The following is a 19,356-nucleotide window of genomic DNA, read 5'->3' on the forward strand; positions in this document are numbered from 1 at the left end:
CTTTCGCTGTCTTTTGAATTTTGGGTGAACATGTTCTTAGAGAGAGAGCCTCGCACAGTTGGAGATGTCAAGTCTCTGCTGGGGTTTCTGGGATAGTACCGCTCCTTTATCCAAGACTTTTCTCGACTTGCCAAGCCGCTGTTTGAACTTCTGCAGAAACCCGCTGACACAGATGACGGCAAAACTCAAAAACAGAAACGTAAAGCGAGCGAGACGGAGACAAAGGACGGCTTCCATCACATGGACAACAGAACACAGGGATGTCGAAGCAAAGCTTTTGGACATGCTGACAAATCCACCAATCCTCACTTATCCAAACTTTGACCTTCCGTTCATTTTGCACACTGATGCATCCAATGATGGTTTAGGGGCAGTTCTATACCAGCATCAGAACAAGTTAAGAGCCATCAGTTACGGGTCACAGACTTTAAGAACTGCTGAGAGAAATGACCACCTCCACTCCAGTAAACTTGAGTTTTTGGCTCTGAAGTGGGCCATGTGTGACAAGTTTCGTGACCGTATCATGCATCAACATTTACAGTCTGTACAGATAACCCTTTGACTTATGGCCTTAGCACTGCCGGATTGAATGCTGTTTGACACAGATGGGTCGATGGGTCGGTGAGCTGGCTGACTTTCACTTCGACGTAAACAGAGCAGGGAAGATGAACTCGGACGCTGACACACTCTCAAGGTACCCAGTGAAACTACAAGATGGTATGAAAGAACATACAGAGACATTGACACCCGAGCTGTATGGCAAGGCAGCAAAGCAGTTCAAGAAAGTAATGTGCCTTGGGTTGCAGCATTGCATATTGCTGGCGAGGATACAGATGTCACAAGATACAGTTTCCAGTATTACACCTCAAAACATCTGTGCAGCACAGCAAGCAGACCCAGCAATCAAAGAAATTGTGTCTTTAAAAATGCAAAAGTGGACTCCAAACGAAAAGGACAAGAAACATGAGTAAAGACACAAGACTCCTGTACGAGTGGAAGATGGAACTCTGTATCGAAAAGCAGCAAAAATAAGCAGCTTGTCCTCCCTGAAAAGTTGAAACCCGTGGCATTAAAGGCTCTACATAACGACATGGGACTTAGTTGTTTCTTCCGAATCTGTAGAGGCATGGTAGCACACCGGTCTTTGACTGTGCTTTAGATTTTGTTTTATTTAACTTTGGATTTTCATTTTTAAATCGAGAAAGCTTCCAGTAAATGGTTCAAAGTGAAGAATCTTGTCCTGCAGTTTTTGTGAAGTTCGTGTCAACCATATGTTACAGCTCTACAGTTTGTGTGCACAATTTTTGGGAAAAATAAGACAGAGGCACACTGAATGCTGTGCTCCATATCTTGACGATGTACTGTGTTACTCAACCAGTTTTGAAGGTCACGTAAACTACCTCAAACAAGCACTAAGCCGTATGAGAGAACATGGCATCAAACTGAGACAAACCAAGTGTGAGTTGTTTAAAAGAGACGGTTCATCACCGTCGAGTGTCTGGAGAAGGAGTCACAATTGACCCACAGGAGCTGTTAATGCAAGGGCAAAGCAAATTCATTTTTTTTTTAAATAAAAAGGCAAATACACAAGATTCTAGTTGGATGCCACTCAGGTGCTGCTTCAACAGGCTAGGCAGGCAAGTGCTTGGGGCCCCAGATCAGTAAGGGGCCCCTGGGGACTCACAAACCTAAACAAAAGCAATGGCCCAAAATGTCAATTTTTAGTAGCGACAGTCGGAAACCTCCCTTAGGGGTCACCATCTGATGGCACTCACTGTCTTCCACTGATAAATGTTGCTGTGAAAACACACGTTTTTCGATGAAGTCGAACAATAAAAATAAAGAATTATGTCTATAGGACAGAGAAAGATGAGTCATTGTCCTTGTTGACACTTTGGACATGACGGTAATGAGATCTGGTTGGAGGGCCTTGCATGAATCGGATCCTTGGATAGACAGGAATCCCCACTGATGCCACCAAGGAGACGAGGAGGTACATCATCTCCCATAAATTGATTGCAAACACTGAGATATTTATACACTCAGGATTTGGGATTATCTTTAGTCTGAAAAAATAAAAATGTGAGCATGTTGGACATGGAGAAAGAGGGTTACCACTTTATATTTAACCATTGATAATGCATGTAGTTCCTATCTGAATAATTGATGAGTGACTCAAGCTCTGGTGGATCAATAGTTTTAATATTTTCCTTTAAGTTGCAGTGAGGGGAAATACAAACATTAAAGTATTTATGAAAATATCTCACATTGTTCTTGAGTAGAAAAGGTTCTGTGACAAGTCACTTCTGGAAATGCAACATGATATTTTAGCAGGTACGAAGAGACCGTAATGGAATACATATTTTGGTATTTTACAATAATGAAATGAAATACAAAAATATGTTATTGTGTTTCATTGAAACACTTCATCAAATATTTGTTTGCAAAGTTAATGGACTCAATGTGATAGAAAACAAGCAATGGAAGAGGATTAGGAATAATAATGGGAGGAAGATTTTTGCTTCCATTTGACCCTTTGAGGAAAAAGTCGAAATGTTAAGAAAAAAAAAACACATTTTGGGAATAAAGTCAAAATATAATTATGAAAGTAAGTAAGAATATAAAGAAGACAAAGAAAGTTGAAATGGCGAAATTAAGGAAACATGTCAGGGATAGAATTAAAATGCCTTTTTTTTTAATAAGATGTCGAGAATTAACTCGACATTTTTAAAGAAAAAAAAAACAATATCTCACGGGTTTTATTTAAAAAAATAAAAATATCACAACAATCTCGATTTCAGTCTCGATTAAAAAAAAATCTTGCTCCCTAATCCTCTCCCGTCCACTAACATGGCTGTGTGTTGTATTGATGTGCATATTATATTTTAAACTCATGGATGGATCATAACAGCCTGCTGCTGCTGCGCGTGCACAAAGAAAAAAAAAATCCTTTAATCGCTCCTGGAAACAGCTCGGGAATGCGCATGCGTGGACATTTACCCAGCAGGTAAACTCAACCATGGCGGCGAGAGGCCATGTGCAGGATCCCAACGACAGGAGACTCAGACCTATTTACGGTACGACTCAATGGAGAGTTTTATATTTATGAGTGTTTGTTTGTTTGGTGAACATAGCTGTGCTCTATACGAGTGTATGTGTTTAAAGTAGGGGGGGTCGGGCAGCGATGCGGCCCCTCCAGCTTCAGACCACGGACTCTGCTGCCTGCAGCGCCCGATGACAGTGCACCTTACCCGGCCTGTCACTTCGCCGGGTCGGGACACTTCTGCCTGGGTCTCTGCATGGAGGAGGGGGGCAGCTTGTCAAACCTTTGCACAGTCTATATGGTGGTTTGGCGTTGGCGTTTTTCCCCCGTGGTCCTGTCCGGTCCGGTCCGGCTCGGCTCAGTCTCTAAAGTCTTCTCTCTCCTCTGCTCACGGTCGATATTTGACAGCTAGCTAGCATGCTAACGTGTCAACTAGCATGTCCAGTCAATGGGCATGCTTCAAAACTGTGCACGCGCTTTAACAGAAAGTTGTGGAAATATTCAGATTGTGTGCCTTCGGGGTCGATATATTGATAAGGTGGCTGTCTCTGTACGTCTGGTTTAAAACCCTTGAGCCGACTGTATTTATCACGGTTAGCACCAAGCTAGCATCATGTACAATCACAGTGTAAGGACAATGCTTCATGCTATCTCCTGTAGCTAACGAGCTAGCATCTGTGGAGCTGTCACTAACGGCTAAATAACTGAAAACAACTGTCAGTTAGTTTACTCTTTAACAACTTAACTTTTAAACACTTGACTATACTAGAATTGCTGACTATTTTAAAGCTGTTAAAATAATATAATTATGTTTTATAATCTAATTATTATGTCTTATCTATTTACTATGTTTTATGCTATTTCTGTTGAAGCAGACAGGTTTGTACCTATGAGACAACTAAATCACGTTTTTAAAGAGTTCATGGTAGAGATTAAACTATTCCCTAAACCCACGATACGACACGATTCTGTCATGATTTATTTTACAAAATGAGATTGGAGACAAATGAAGACTGTAGAGAGATTCATTCAGGAGCTGCTAACCTGCTTGTCAATGTGTTTTGAACTTTTAATGTGTATAAGTGTTAGTCTACTTTTAATTACACTGGTTTAATTTGTAAGTTGTTTATTATAAGTCATTAAATCTTGTTTAGGGTTTACTATATAGGTTTTTTTTTATTGTAACTAATATCTTGTGTCCTGCATAGTGCTATGGGATGCCTTGAATTTCCATCGGGATCAATAAAGTATCTATCGTTCTATCATGTTTTCTATTAGGTGATTCCATTAAGTATTGCATCATGTTGGTTGTGTTAGTGTCCAAATTACAGACCTTGCTTCCATGTCATGGATTGGAAAATAATCGACATGGGCGAGATTAAGTCGATCAGAGGTTCTGAACATCGGTTTTCGATTTATTGCCCAGCCCTCATTTTAGCCACCATGCAGAGGCTCTTTGTGGTTCAGCTAAAGTCCCTTCTTCTTTTCTAATTGTAGTTTCAGAGTTGCTGAACAAAGCCTGAAACCTCCTGAATGGATCTTTGTTTGTGTCAGTTGTTCCTTTTGGTTTCTGTCGGGGTCGGTCGTTGTCGTTTGATTTTTCTGTGATAACCGTTTGAACACACAGAGAGAGAATAGACATGACATAACCACACAGTGCGGCGTCTGGCACAGTTAAATTTGGCATCCAGCTGTCCTGAAGAGGCTGAACACTGAGGTGTCTCTGTTTGTGACTGCATGCACGCACTTCAACATCGACCACCAGCCGCCCTTAAAAAAAGATAGGCAGGCCATAAATAATAATGATGTCATGTTGAACGAATCCTTCTACAACCTGCTGTTGATGTGGTCTGCAAAACAAAAGATCCTGTTGACATTGATATCTGTTCGTTACCTTGGCAACAAACAACCAATATTGGCTTCTTCTTTTTTTTTTCAACTCAACTGGATCAGAAATGTTAAAAGGCTGCAAGCACAACCTGCTCAGTTCATCCGTGGGACATAAATCACACGTTAGTCCGTGTGGTTAAAAACATTGAAGCGTTTCATTCCTCTGGGAAAGTTTCTGCTTATGCATGTCACTTTTTTAAATCCCAGCCGTCACTGTGTTAACGTTGTTGTTGTTGTTTTCCCCCCAGATTATCTCGATAATGGCAACAATAAGATGGCAATACAGCAGGCGGACAAACTGCTGAAGAAACATAAGGACCTGCACTGTGCCAAGGTGGGTGACTAAGGAACCATTTCTCCCTCCGAGTGTTGTTTATTTGTTTGTGCAGCCTTTTTCTCTCGCTGGCATCTTTTTAGGAACCACTGCATACCAAACACTCCCAACTGCACCGATGTAGCTCTTGACATTCTCGCGCTTTTGGAACGTTTCTCACCTTCTGCATCACTCTGTGTACTGTTGTAATATTTCTCAGGAAAAAGCCACTGACTCTGCCTTAAAGGATCACATCAGTTTTAGATGCTGCCCAAAAATTGACTCTTCAAAGTATGAGGATGTTGTGTGGGGTATCTGTGAGCAAATTGTAAGACAAAAAAAACCCTGTTAATTCAAAATGCTTTAAATAATTGGGTGTTGAAAAAAAACATCACACTTGGATAAAACTGTGAAAAGTTCTCCTTCAGACATCCACTTGGCGGTAAAATGTGTGTGAATTTCATTTTCTGGTAAAGTCAGGCTGTTCTCTTTTTGTTTTCATGATCTTCTGTCTCCTCTCAGGTCCTCAAGGCGATCGGTCTTCAGAGGACCGGGAAGCAGGATGAAGCGTTCACTCTGGCGCAGGAGGTGGCCACTCTGGAGCCCACCGATGACAACTCGCTACAGGCGCTGACGATACTGTACAGGGAGATGCATCGTCGTGAGTACAAATGCAAACACACAAATGTACCGTGTTCATGTCCTGAGATTGGTGCGTGCCTGATCAGTTTGCGCGTGTCGTTTGCAGCCGAGCTGGTCACTAAGCTCTACGAAGCTGCAGTGAAGAAGGTTCCTCTCAGCGAGGAGTATCACTCTCACCTCTTCATGGCGTACGCTCGTGTCGGCGAGTACAAGAAGATGCAGCAGGTGAGTCCAAACATCCCATCATGGACGGCTTGGTGTGTCATTGGTAAATTAAAGGACACACATTTCTCAACATCCTCTTCGTTGTTATGATTATGTCTTCTCCTTTTCACAGGCAGGAATGGCGTTGTATAAAATCGTCCCCAAGAACCCGTATTATTTCTGGTCTGTCATGAGTCTGGTGATGCAGGTATGAGTCTATTTAGTGTCTCTATAGTTAAAGGCAGGGTTGTTCATTCTAGTATTATTATTGTGGCATGATTATGAAAGTAGCATTCCTTCCGTGCTCCGTTAAAAGCCTCTCTTCGCTCCTTTTTTGGAACACATGAGTGATTAATATCCTCTTCCAAAGTGTGTGTGTGTGGAGAAAAGGACCAACCCTGCCTTTTGAAAGGATTCTGGTAATAACTTCCTGTGCCTCGTGCTTCCGTTCAGGCCATCTCAGCACAAGATGAAAAACTGGCCCAAACGATGTTCCTGCCTCTCGCTGAACGCATGGTGGAGAAAATGGTCAAAGAGGAGAAGATTGAAGCTGAAGCAGAGGTAAGAGACGTGGACCGAGACTCTGAAGGTTTTCTGTCAGATGAAAGGATTAGGGCCCGGGAATATGGGATTATTGGGGCAGATTAGGATATGGATAATGGGGAGCGATGCATCAGCAGATATCTTTTTTTAGATGCGTGAAATCTGAACAGATGAATCGGTTGAGCGAAGCGCTTCGGTTTGGTTTTCAGTTTGCATCGTTACCGGATCAAGAGGACAGATGTTCATGAAAGGTGTAAACAGCCTCAGAGAATACAGCTGTGCAATGCATCATGGAACGTGTAGGCAATTCAAGCACTGCTGGACTTCCACACAAAACCTGGAAAAGAAGTCTTAAAGGTTTTCGAAAACCACATTTTTAAATCTTGGATTGAGTGTTGGATTCCTGTTTTTTTTTTTTTTTTTTTTTTTTTGGAGGACTGATGTGTACTTTCATTGATTGCCTGCTTTGTTTACAATGAAGGAGGTTTAATTACAGAGGCCAGGATGACACTCTTTCATTCTTGTTTTGGATGAGAAAAAGTTCCTCCAATAGTCCTAAAAGATGCACCAGGAATGAATTAAAATGAATAGATACAGATCATGAAATTTAAAGTTTCAACATTCAGAAAGACAAAGTTTTAGATCAAATTTAAGATTTCTATAAAGAAAGAAATGAAGTATTTTGGCCCAACCTCACTGATTCTGTCAGAGGAGCGAGTGCGAGACGTCATCCTTCAAACGTGAAATTCACCATGTAAATTCCCCGTCTGTGTTCTCGCTTCTGATGAAGCTGTCACATTCTTTTCATTTTGAGCTTCTCTCTGACAGCGGACGTTCTTCTGATAACCGCCAGCATCTCCACTTGTTTTCACTCGTCGGGAATTTATCCCTGTCCTGCAGCCGAGCAGGAAGTGAGACATGAGCAGACAAACTGCAGAGGACACTTCGTACTGTAGATGCAGTCGTACAAACTCACCCTGCGTTTCCACATTTACAAATCACCTCTCAGTGACTCTCCTGTGTCACCGGATTCATCCACCCCAATCCAGCCTTCGCTTTATAAAACACATCATTTCCTGAGCAAAATATTTTCTCATATGGAGGATTACGCGGCGGATCGACTCTGATTCTTAACAAACAGGAAGTGGGCACTTTATTAACACACGCGTTCTCTCTCTGTGTTTCTGCAGGTGCAGTTGTATTTTATGATTCTGGAGCGTTTGGGGAAATGTGTCGAGGCTCTTGAGGTGATCAGGGGCCCGCTTGGGGGTACGTTCATCTGTGTGTATGCTTCTTTTTTTAAAGCCTCAAAGTCGGGCTGCTTCATCGTTACTGCGACACGAACCTTCACAAGAAATACATCCCAGAAGTCTGAATTCATCAGGAGGAATTATTCTGTTAACTGTCGGACGATGCCGTCTGATGAAGCTTGAAACCACCCTCACCTTCATTATTTAACGTTGGGGGGGAAACACACACCCGCCTTTAGTTTTTATTTTGGATTCAGGAGAAAAGAGAAGAAACGGGTGTTGTACAAACATTTAGACAGAACAGGCGCTGCTCATAAAAACTGAGCAATCACTGAGATCAGCAAACGGCAAGGAATTCCCTCATGTCTGTCATCTGTGTAAGATGGGTCTGATACCTGATGATGAATATGTGTTTATGTTTCTGTATCTTCCCACAGAGAAGCTGACCAGTGAGCTGCAGAGCAGAGAAAGCAAATGTATGATGCTCTACCAGAGACTACAGCGCTGGCCCGAGTGTAACGCCTTAGCCCACAAGCTGCTGCTCAAAAAGTCAGTGGAAATGATTGAGAGAATATATATATATTTATTTATTTTTATTTTATTTTTTTACTTGGAAAAACTCACTGAAAAAATAAAATAGAGCACCCATTGAGTTTCTGCTCCTTTAAATTTTTTGAAAAGGCGCTTTTCATGTCACCAGCGCCCTTTCCGAATGTTTGATCTTCCTCCTACTTATGCCGCCTTCAGATTGTGTCTTGTGCGCACGACTCCTTGCTTCGTGTCTGCCGGGGTAAAAACCATTTTAACTTAAAGAAAGTTAACAGAGCCGTGTCGGTTATACAGCGGCCGTTGTCATAGAGACGGGACATACGTGACGCTTCAGCGCACAGCCAGCGCTTTCCTGCCCGGAGAAAACTCCAGGTGGAACACGGAGACTTTATGTGGAAGTGAAGATTCACTGTCACTAACCGGTCTGTTTCTGTCTGCAGTCCTGATGATTGGCAGTTCTACCCGTCCTACTTTGACTCTCTCTTCCACCTGATCGATCAGTCGTGGAGCCCGCCTGAAGACGGAGAACAGTGAGTACAGCGCTTTTCTGTTGGAGCTCAGCTGAGCTTTCAATTGGAGGGAGGAAGTCTGATAAAATGAGACGTCCCCGGAGTTTGGTTGTCTCCGCCTCCTTCTCTCTGAACCTCGCCCTCTCATCCACCTTGCTCCCGCCAAACTCTGTGTATGATTGGATGAGAAGCCATTCTTGGAGAAGAGATAAATTCATGTTTGAGGAGTTTCTGGTGAGGTTCCTGATTTTTAGAAATTGCCACTGCCTGATGAAAAACCCAGACTCGCGTGTAGCACTGCTGGGTGAGCTCATTATTAACAGGACTGATGACCTCGTTTGAAAACACCTCGTGCCTGCTGACGCCGCTTGAAGTTGGCGAGCTCCTGTCGGCTTGACTTTGGAGGACAGAGAGGGACAAAAGAGATCCAACCATCATTCATCTGTGTCTGTCTTTCTGCAGCTGCTCGGAGGGGTCAGTTCATCACACCGTGGCTGAAGTCGTGAGGTTTGTGGAGGAGAGAATCAAAGGAGAAGACGGCAAAGACTCTCGCGCGCTGAGAGGACCGTATTTAGCTCGACTTGAACTGATGCACAGACTGAGAGAACGGGGATGTCCTGAAGAAAGCCTGCTCGGTAAAGAAAAGACTCAGACCTCTGCTTGAGCCTTCATTTGTGGCTCCTTTCTGGATGCTTGACCTTTTGAATATTTCAGGTGATCCTTTCGAGCTGATGGTGCAGTTCTTTGGGAAGTTTGGGGACAAACCCTGCTGCATCACCGACCTCAAACTCTACCTGCACCTGCTCTCTCCTGATCAGCACGTTCAGGTAACGCAGACTTAGAGAGCTTGATTTATTTTTTTTAATGTGACACGTGTTGCCCTTGAACACTGCGTCTTCATGTTCTGTTTAGTTCATAAACCGGCTGAGCGAAGCGGTTCCTCTGGGCGAGCAAGGAGATGACGGATTCGCATTCCCAGACGACATCAAGGCGCTGCAGAGACATCTGTGCGTGTGTCAGCTGAGTCGGGCGCTCGGCCTGCATCACTCTCTCGACGTGGACGGGAAGCTGCGGCTCATCTCGGAGCTCAAGGCTCACTATCGTCACGGCCTCAAGTTTGGTAAGAAGACTTTTTTTTTTTTACTGCTTTCTCCGAATGTTCTGTGTGAAAGTTTTGTTCAGAGTTAGAAGATGAGCAAAGAGGCGTAAAACTGTGTCGTTAACTCGTGCAAGTGGAATGAATAAAGGACTTTATCCGTTACCATGTGTCATTACCATGTGACCAGAAAAGAATGAGATGAAACTGCAAGCTCAAATTCTTTCATCCATCTTAAAGAATGTGTTAAATATGTGTTGACTTCCATTCAGACACCCTGTCAGTCCTCATGATGCTTTACATGCGGTTTCATCTTGTTCACTGGCCCCTCAGATTGACTGGGATGTGACTTTTAAATGGGCGACTTCCTGGTAAAACACTGTGAGCCGCTGAATGTGATTTTAATAACACACACAGCTCTCTAAAACAGTAACTAATTCCCCGTCACCTCAGGTCCCTGCTGATGCCCTCAGTAAATCAGTTCTACTCGGCTTGAGACATGAAAGGCGTCTTTTGAAGAGTTAGGACTTTTATGATTTCACAAACTGAAGTCTGTTCCTTTTTGAGACGTTACAGAAGTTGTGTTTCAGAGTTTGTGTAAAAGGTCGGCAGGCGTCGGCGTTTTGTTCGGAGGCGGAGGTTATGAAAGTCATTTCTCTGAGTGGTGGTCAGATTTTAAAACCCTGCGTGAACGGCAGACCGACGTGATTGTGCAGCTCGGACAGTGCTCGCTCTTTTTATAAACACGACTGAAGAGTGGATGTTTTGTTGTGTTTGTCTGAAACAGGGACGACAGCTCTGAAGACGGAGCTGCAGTTCTCCGACATGTATTGTCTCATGGCGGCTCATGTTTACATCGACTTATGGAAGGAGACCGGTCAGTGTTTCGCTCTCTCGCCGCAGATTTGTTCAACGTTACCCTATACGTTTAGTAACGTGTGTGTGTGTGTGTGTGTAGGGGATGAGAACATGGTGTGGCAGGGTCTGGGCGTCCTGCAGGAGGGTCTGTCTCACAGCGCCTCAAACGCTCAGTTCAAGCTGCTGCTGCTGCTCCTCTACTGTCACCTGGGAGCCTTCGAGCCCGTCGTGGACCTTTACTCCAGCCTGGACGCCAAACACGTTCAACACGACACCATAGGGTCAGTACAGAGACGAGGACCTTCTACTTATTGATCACCTTCAACTGATGCATCTGACTCAAAGACACATTTCCCAGAAACCAAGAAAATAAGTCCAGCCAGCAAATTCGAGTGATCTTTTTTTTTCCCGTTTTCAGATTTTTATTAACTCGTTACGCCGAGTCGTTGGGTCAGTTTGCTGCAGCCTCCCAGTCCTGTAACTTCTCCCTCAGGTTTTTCCACTCCAACCAGAAAGATGTAAGTCCAGCGTCACTCTGTGAGTTCATCATGTGATCGATTCAACACACTGTTCATACGATGTTCACCGTGTCTTCCCTGCAGACCTCAGAGTATATCATCCAGGCGTATAAGTACGGAGCGTTTGAGAAAATCCCAGAGTTCATTGCTCTCAGGAACAGGCTGAACCAATCGCTGCACTTTGCTCAGGTCCGTACGGAGAGGATGCTGCTGGACCTGTTCCTCGAGGCCGACATGTGAGAATACCCTCCAGCTCCACAGGACGAGTTTCTGTATTCTTGTTTCTGTGGAGTTCTTGATTTTAGATGTTTTCTGTTCAGCTTGTTGAGTCTGGACGAGAGCGTGAAGGCCATGTCTCTGTCTGCGGAGGAGGATGACATCCCCTGGGACAACATGAGGGACAACAGAGACCTGACCGTTTTTACCTGCTGGGACCCTAAAGACAGGTTTCTTATTTTCTTTTTATCACTTAAACAGAAGGAAAGGACTCTGCATTATTACGTTATTAATGCATACTCCTGTCGTGTATGTTCCTTTTCTCTTTTCTATTCTCCAGACAGCTGACCGAGGAGCACCGGCGTCAGTCTCTGGAGGAGGAGTCAGTGTGGCTGAGGATACGCTCTCTCACGCTCCGCCTCCTCGCCTCGTTGCCCTCGCAGGGACACGCAACATCGCAGCAGAACTCTGAGGTTTCAAACCAGAACGGAGTCGGAGACAAGACGTCGATCCTCAGCGGCCTGCTCGCCCAGCTCAACCAGACGCTGCAAACGGCCGCTGAGTCAGCAGAAAAACGCACGCAGGTATGTTTTAATACTGATGTCAAAAGACGAATAATAATCAGGGAAAAGTGCCACCATTGTTACACTTCTTTTAATACAGGGTTAAAAAGTCTAGACGATCAAAGTTACGAAATAGCATTATGAAAAGAATTTTAAGAATAGAAAATGAGCTGTTGATTTTTAAAATTCAGAAATTTGTCTTTGACTTGCATGTTCAGAATGCACACCATTAAAGCTTTTTTTTTTTTTTAGCTCACCTTTTTGGGCAAATTTTTTTTCTAAACTTCCAAACGTGTCTACCGAATATGAGATGTAGGAAGATCTTTGACTTATGACTCCTGATTGTAATGCTGGAGTAAAGTCCTGCACTGATGTGTGTGCGTGTGTTTCAGTATCCATTCCTGGGCCCCCCCTCCACTCGCCTGGCCGCCGCTCTGTCCAGTGGGAGCTGTCAGTGTCAGGCTGCAGCCTTCCAGCTGTCTGTGCACCTGCAGGATCTGGAGTCTGTTGGATTAGGTGAGAACACACTGCAGTCACTAATGCAGATCAGAAGTCTGTCACCAGAATCCTGCAACACTCACCTGTTTGTTTTTATTTGATCTTCTCAGATGAGTCGTCGGAGCTTCAAAACCAGATCTGTAACAGTTTCAAATCGTTAGTAGTTCAGCTTCAAGGTGAGGAAGCAGCTGGGTGTGCGCAGCTGAAGGTTTGACTCTGAGCGGGGCTCGCTTCACGTTGCCTTCTTTTTGTCTCTGCAGAAATTCTGAATAAATGCAAAGGGGATTTATTGGAAATGAAAGAGGGCAAATTAAAAACAGAGCCCTCCTTATTAGAAAAGCTAATCTTCTTTGTTGAGGTGAGACGTCTGCTTCCACGTAACGCTGATCATTTTGAACCTGCGCTGTGTCGTCGGTGGTGAAGTTGAAACGTTGAAATGTATGTTTCAGACAATGTGCATAGCCTTGTGGATGGCGAGTAACTGTGCGAAGATCCTCCGACCGCTGAAGACGAGTCTACAGAAGAAGAAGAAGAAGAAAAAGGATGCAAACACAGCTCTGGTACAACTTCAATCCGACTCTCATCCAGTAGAGACGCAGTGTTTCTTGATTTCATCTCAGAGCTTCTCTGCTATCTCTCCTTTTTGATGTGCAGCCGGTGGTGGTGTGCGGCTTCCAGGAGCTGACGGGGAGCTTGCAGGACCTGCTCACCCAGAGTCTGGAGTATATAAAGGAGCAGGAGACGAGCATAACAGCCCTTAAACTGGCCAGTTTAAGCTTGGAAGAATTCCCACAGGTCAGTGTGCAGACACGTAGATCCAACAGGTGTCACCCTTGAGCCCCAGCGTGAAACCCAAAGCAAACCTCGGCCTTCTTCACATTGCACCTCCAAATCTGATTTCTAGCACTTCGAGATTGTATGTTTGGTGTTTTTTTAGGGCCCGAAGCTGACCAGTGCGAAGGTCAGCTAGACATGTCGAAGATCTCCCGTTGTGCTCCGCACGTTATTTAGTGAAAGGGCGTGGCCACGGCGTACCGTCAAACCTTGACTTTTACACAAATCGAACTGTAAGGCCTGCTGCTTGGCCACGTGTCGCGGTCGGAACACACCCCGACATGCACAGGGGGCTTTGGGCTTTAATCTATTTATTCTTCTCTACAGCACTTTGGTCAGCTGTGGTTGTTATAAAGTGCTGAACAAATAAAGTTGGATCGAATGATCATGATCACACACTCGGTTAAAACACAAGCAAACAGAGTTCATCTTATGTGCATGGTGTTTTATTCAATCATGTTGTCGTCGTGCTCTGGAGAGTTTCTTCTGGACGTCTTGTCCTCCTGCTCTATCTGGAGCTCGCCCGGCATGGTCGTCACCTTATTGGCCTGGCTTGCGGGTTCCACTCGTTGTCCTTGAACGGTGAAAAAAATAAAATAAAAAAGTTAAAAATCACTGAAATTATTAAAACAGAAAATTTATTCAAGTAATAATTCAAATCAAATTAATCTAAGGAAGAATATAAAAGGATTTAAAAGTTACCTGTTATCTGGTGCAGATAATCAATTTGCTGCATCTTAAAGTTTGCGTCTGTCTCCAGCAGCTTCACAAGCTCCTTCACTTTGCTCATGGACTCTTCACAAGGCGCCGCCTGCAGCAGTTTCTGCAGAAAATCGACTCGCAGCGTCTGATTGCTCACGTCTTCCTTCAGATCCTCCACACTGATCTTCAGATAGCATGTGTACATTGCACGAAGGTTCAGCTTCTCCTGATTATGCAGAACATCTTCTAGCTCCATCTTCACGTCTGTCTCCATCTGATTCAACTTCTCCTCCAGATCGGGTAGACTAGTATCTGTAGAAACTTGCAGCTTCTTCTTCAGCTTCTTCAGAGCGTCCTTCTCCAGCTCGCAGTCTCTCGGCTGCCTGTCACTGTCCTCTGACCTGCAGGGTGCGAGTGCTGTCTCCATCTTACTCTGTCGGACGATTAGTTTGTTTCTGAATTAGAAGCTCCAGTTGTCTCTTTTAACCTGCTGTTGTCATAGCAACCGTTTTAAAGACCTCGGTCCTCACAGCAACGTCATCACTGCAGTTTGTGTACTTTTGAAATCTCCCACACGTGTCTGTGTGTTCTTAATAAGTGACCTAAATATTACAAATAACAGCATCAGGACATATTTTGGAATCCCCCTTTTCAGTGTGGCGGTTGCCTGGCAACCAGAGGAAGAAGCTACTCATAACCAAAAGGACAATTTCTACAATTTCATTTTTAATTGTCTATTTATTATTTGTTATTCTTATAATACAGTTTTGACTCATCCTAGCCTCTGTATTTTATAAACACAGATATTTATGTGTCAGGATACTGAAAATGATGGATTAGAATCTAAACATTTCTGAAGATAATAAATAAGACTGCAAATAAAGGACTTGAGATCCAGCCATAGTCACAACCCGACAGGAAGTCCGCCATATTTTTTTTTAATGCAAGAAAAATGGCTGAAATTCCTTTTTCGCAGGTTAGCTATTTGAACGAACTCCTATAAAAGTGTTTATCCGATCACCGTGAACTCAGTGTCAGTGTGTTCTGGACGTGTTGAAGATCTCTCGTTGTGCTCGTTATTTCGTTAAAGGCCGTGGCCACTTTGCACCATCAAACTTTGATGTCTCGACGCACCCCTTTCTTTTAACCTTTAATGACTGTAAGGCCGGCTGCTTGGCCACGTGTCGCGATCGCACTTTCACGGTCACAAGAGTCATTTGTGTTTTGAACAGTGAGCGACGTGGAAAGTTTTCTTTCATCTCGTTTGGCAGCAGCCGCCTCGTCAGAATGTTTTTGTCACATCATGCAAGATTTATAGATTTCTTTATTTATTTATGTGTTTCAGGATGAAGCGTCGTTTATGAAGGCTGCTATGGACAAGGTGCAGAGCAGTTACCTGCGCTCTTTACAGGAGGTGGGAGACCTTCTCAAGAAGAGAGCAGAGACTTTAAAGAGCCTCAAGATCTGAACACCATCACACCCCCCAAAATAAAGACGACTATACCCCCCCCCACTCCATCACCCCCTTAGCGCCCTGCTCCACAGTCTGTCAGCTCACCAGCTAACCCCAGAGCCCCTCCCCCTGACTCCACCCGCCCGGGCACACCGTCGTTTCTGACCTCCTTCCTCTCCGGCATCACTCAGCGTTTGTGATCTCCGACCTCCTCCTCCTCCTCCTCCTCCTCTTCTTTTTTTTAAGTTCTTCAACAAACACCTCTGGAACATTTGCAACTCTTATAGCACACGAAGCTTGTAAGTAAACTCGTGAATTTATACAGCAGATATACACACAAAAAAAACCCCAAGGGGGGAACAGAGACGCTTCATTTTAAAAATGACACATAAAAATAGAGCAAATTAGGCAGAATGAATACGCAGTTCTAGATGAAGTTATCTAATAAATTATTGTACAAAGTAAAGAGCAACTCCTCGGACTAAGTGAGAATATACGTCACAATATACCACTATTCTGTTGGTTCTGCAACTGCTTTTTTTTTTTTTTTTCTGTGGACAATCACACACACACACACACACACACGTACACAGACGCACACAAACATCTGAACTGTTAACACTAAGGAGGAACTTTGATATGTGCATCTTTTCCAGCTGTTTCTCTGTGTCAAAAACCGAGCAGGCGCAAGTTCACCTCAAAGTGACGGACGGACGGATCTCTGCAGACTGAAGTTTCCTTCATTCATTATTTGGTCTTTTTTTTTTTTTTTTTTTTTTTTTTTTGCTTTTTGCTTTATGTATCTTGTGTGTTTCTTTGGTACTGAAAGTGGACCCCCCCTCCCCCCTAGTTGCAGTATTACAAAGAGCAGTGGTGAGATGAGCTTAATAATGACAAGGACTTTTTGAATAATCTGCCACTGTTTGTTTTTCTCTTTCTTTTCTTTCTTTTTCTCTCTAGTAGACGTGTTGCTTGGAATCGGATAGTTCCAACGCAAACCCAGATCAACCTGGACTCACACCAACGCTTAGTTGTGACCATGTTAAAAGGGGAATGTTATCTTTTCCACTTGTCCAGTTTAACTCGATCAGTAAGTCTTGAACTGCTCCCGTCGATTGCTTCAGCTGAGCTATAAATATTCCTGACTGAAGAGCTTCCACTTGTGTTTTTCCACTGACGGGCTCAGATTGATATTTTAAGTGTCTGACAACATTTCAGAAAGAATCCCCAAAGAGAAGGAGCTTTTTCTTGAAGCCATCAAATTGCTCTCTTCAAAGCTTTTAAATGTCATTGACAAAAAATCGAAACAGATATTGTACCTCACAGAGTGCGTCGTGGCTCGTCTTCTTTTTTTGTTGTGAAAAATGCTTTGCATATTTTTACATTATGAGAGCGTCAGGACAGCAGATGACAGAGAGAGAGAGAGAGAGAGAGAGAGAGAGTTGAGAACAATTTGAGAAGAAGGATTCACAGGTTGGACTTGAATCCAGGCTGCTTCCTCAAAGACCACAGCCTCATGACATGGACTTGTCGCCCCTAAAAATAATGTAGTGTTAAATCATAATTAACCATCTAAAATCAAAAAGTCACAAAACGGCACTGGACGATATCAGGACGAGGAGCTGTGCTGTGCCGGCTAAACGAGTGTTTTTGTGAATGGAGTCTGGTAGCTACTAGAAGAACGATGTAAAGGCTGTTTCTAGCTCAAAGCTGCCTCCATTGTAAGCACAATACTAGAAAGGAACTGGGTCGATTTCTGACAATATTACAGAAAGATAATTTACTTTTTCTGGAAGAGTAAGATCCATTTTGAAAGCCAGAATCTGTTCATGTGTAAAGCCACCAAACTCCTTCGACATAAACAGGAGTTTTACTTTGCAGAAAGCGGTTGTTCCCACACGCTCGTTGCTTATCCATGTGATTGCTTTGCATTTGTCTGCGTAAATTGTGGGTGACATAAATGTCGTTTGATCATAATGAATCATTCAAAACTGGAAACTCACAAAAGTATCACTGTATAGAGAACAAGCAAAGGCAGAGCAACAACGCCTGTGCTAAAATGAGTGTTTTTGTCAATGGAGTCTGGTGGCTTTGCAGAGATGTGTTAGTGGTTAGTTTCTTACATGAAAAGAAACACTATTTTCTTAAAAAAAGAAAAAGGTCTGTTTTTGTAGGGATATTTTTTTTAAATGTTGTCAGACACCGAGAATAAAAATGTGTTTAGTTGGTTAAAACAAAAAAAACTTGAGGATTATGTTGAGGCCACTACAACCAGGTCATTGCTGCTGGCTGAAGTAATCCACAGGAGTGGCACCAAAACTTTTTTTTTTCTTCCATTTTTAGATGGCTAAAAAGGTTCAAATATAAGACCAGAGGCATTGTTTTCTTTCCAGCAGTGTGCAAAAAGTGCTTGTAGTATATAAGGAGCTGCATCAACCGGTTATTTAATGCATTAGTCTGTCCTGAAGACAATTCAAATCTCCAACAGTTTCTCCTTCAGCTCCTTTAAACGTGTGGACATGCTGCTCTTCTGTGTAAAAGAAGAATCTTTAGATTTTCGACTGTTTTATAAATGAAGCAATATGAAGACACCACTGAGCTTTTTTTCCCCCCGCCTCTTAATTAACAACACACGTAACCGACTGAATGATGAAGTGGTCGTAGAACAAATGGTATGTGCTGCCTCGGTATGAATCGACTTTTTAACAGATGCTCCTCTGTGAAGAGACACAACGAGAAATGCAAACATTATTACAACTTGCCGGATGCTAACGTGCATGTTTCGGCGTGCAATAGTTCAATCTAGACATTCAGAAGATTGTGTCTCCTCTCACCTTGATCTGATTGTACAGTTATTCACAGCCTATATTGGCAGATACATCTCTTTTTGTTTGTCATTAGCGAACATTGGACCTAATTGTAAATAAACTTGAAGCAGCTTTTTTTTTTTTTTTTTTTTTGCAGTACAGTGTAAAAGAGGAAAGTAGTGTGTTTTTGAAAGCAGCTGCTGTAGGTATATTGAGATTTGTCCTGTGTTCTTGTTTGGGGTTTTTTTCTGCACCTCCATGCTCAACAATCTCACCAGCTGTAGTTTAGTGACGTTTTTGAAAACAGTCAGCATCTTCTGCTGTTGTGAAAGAAGCTTCTACCCAGAGACAAACGAGCTAGTTTTCAGATGTTACACAGGAGCACTGATGGATGCTGCAGCTAGCGTGCAGTTTAACCTTTTTTTTATTATTAATTAATTTGGCAGCAATGTGAACATGTGAATACATGGTGACCCCTCCCTCCCTGTTAGTCTCGTGTACAGTCACACACCTGCTAATAATCATCATAAATGGCGTTTCTCCTTTTTTTTTTTCCTTTTTTTTTTTTTTTTTTGAAGATTCGATTCACCTTTCTGTTTGAATGGACCCACTGAGATGACGTTTGTGTTGTTGAGGTTCACATTAATGGTTGACAATCTGGAGTGTCATCTCACAAAACCTCTTTTTGTTAGAAAATGGAAAACAGAAACACTGGAATGTCAAAGCTTTTTTTAAATAAAATAAATAAAAAAAACGTGCAAATGTGCGAGTTTGGTTGTGAAGTGTCTTCACCTCTTTATTCAACATCTTAGAGCTGAAGTGAAAAACGTCCCTGTTCTGCAAAATATAACTATATTTCATAGAGGCA

At 43.1% G+C, this 19,356-nt stretch overlaps 2 protein-coding genes across 2 annotated transcripts; one reads left to right on the forward strand and one right to left on the reverse strand.

Annotated features, from left to right (window-relative positions):
• The first annotated feature begins 2,963 nt into the window (after positions 1-2,963).
• naa25 (N-alpha-acetyltransferase 25, NatB auxiliary subunit) lies at positions 2,964-17,924 on the forward strand. The gene is made up of 24 exons (XM_079363934.1): positions 2,964-3,077; positions 5,182-5,267; positions 5,769-5,907; positions 5,995-6,113; positions 6,226-6,300; positions 6,546-6,653; positions 7,826-7,904; positions 8,323-8,434; positions 8,875-8,964; positions 9,406-9,578; positions 9,658-9,770; positions 9,856-10,063; positions 10,827-10,916; positions 10,998-11,178; positions 11,316-11,415; positions 11,500-11,651; positions 11,736-11,861; positions 11,972-12,215; positions 12,587-12,710; positions 12,803-12,868; positions 12,953-13,050; positions 13,142-13,252; positions 13,347-13,487; positions 15,574-17,924. Exons 1-24 carry the CDS (start codon positions 3,020-3,022, stop codon positions 15,694-15,696), a joined length of 2,916 nt encoding a protein of 971 aa, XP_079220060.1. The 5' UTR covers positions 2,964-3,019; the 3' UTR covers positions 15,697-17,924.
• LOC306836720 (uncharacterized protein) lies at positions 13,926-14,735 on the reverse strand. Its single transcript, XM_079363958.1, has 2 exons — positions 14,229-14,735; positions 13,926-14,100 (listed from the first exon to the last, which is right to left on the reverse strand). The coding sequence occupies exons 1-2, from the start codon at positions 14,653-14,655 to the stop codon at positions 13,973-13,975; spliced, it is 555 nt and encodes a 184-aa protein (XP_079220084.1). The 5' UTR covers positions 14,656-14,735; the 3' UTR covers positions 13,926-13,972.
• Positions 17,925-19,356: the final 1,432 nt, after the last annotated feature.

This window comes from Symphodus melops (genome assembly GCF_947650265.1).
Source record: "Symphodus melops genome assembly, chromosome: 16".
In the NCBI taxonomy this organism is placed as follows: Eukaryota; Metazoa; Chordata; class Actinopteri; order Labriformes; family Labridae; genus Symphodus; species Symphodus melops.

Bases quoted from the DNA above. Each gene is read 5' to 3' on its own strand.
- naa25 (XM_079363934.1), top strand. From the start codon at position 3,020: ATGGCGGCGAGAGGCCATGTGCAGGATCCCAACGACAGGAGACTCAGA. The intron at 5,268-5,768 runs GTGGGTGACTAA...GTCTCCTCTCAG, and splicing joins AGGACCTGCACTGTGCCAAG to GTCCTCAAGGCGATCGGTCT. The intron at 6,301-6,545 runs GTATGAGTCTAT...GCTTCCGTTCAG, and splicing joins TCATGAGTCTGGTGATGCAG to GCCATCTCAGCACAAGATGA.
- LOC306836720 (XM_079363958.1), bottom strand. From the start codon at position 14,655: ATGGAGACAGCACTCGCACCCTGCAGGTCAGAGGACAGTGACAGGCAG. The intron at 14,101-14,228 runs GTAACTTTTAAA...TCACCGTTCAAG, and splicing joins TTATCTGCACCAGATAACAG to GACAACGAGTGGAACCCGCA.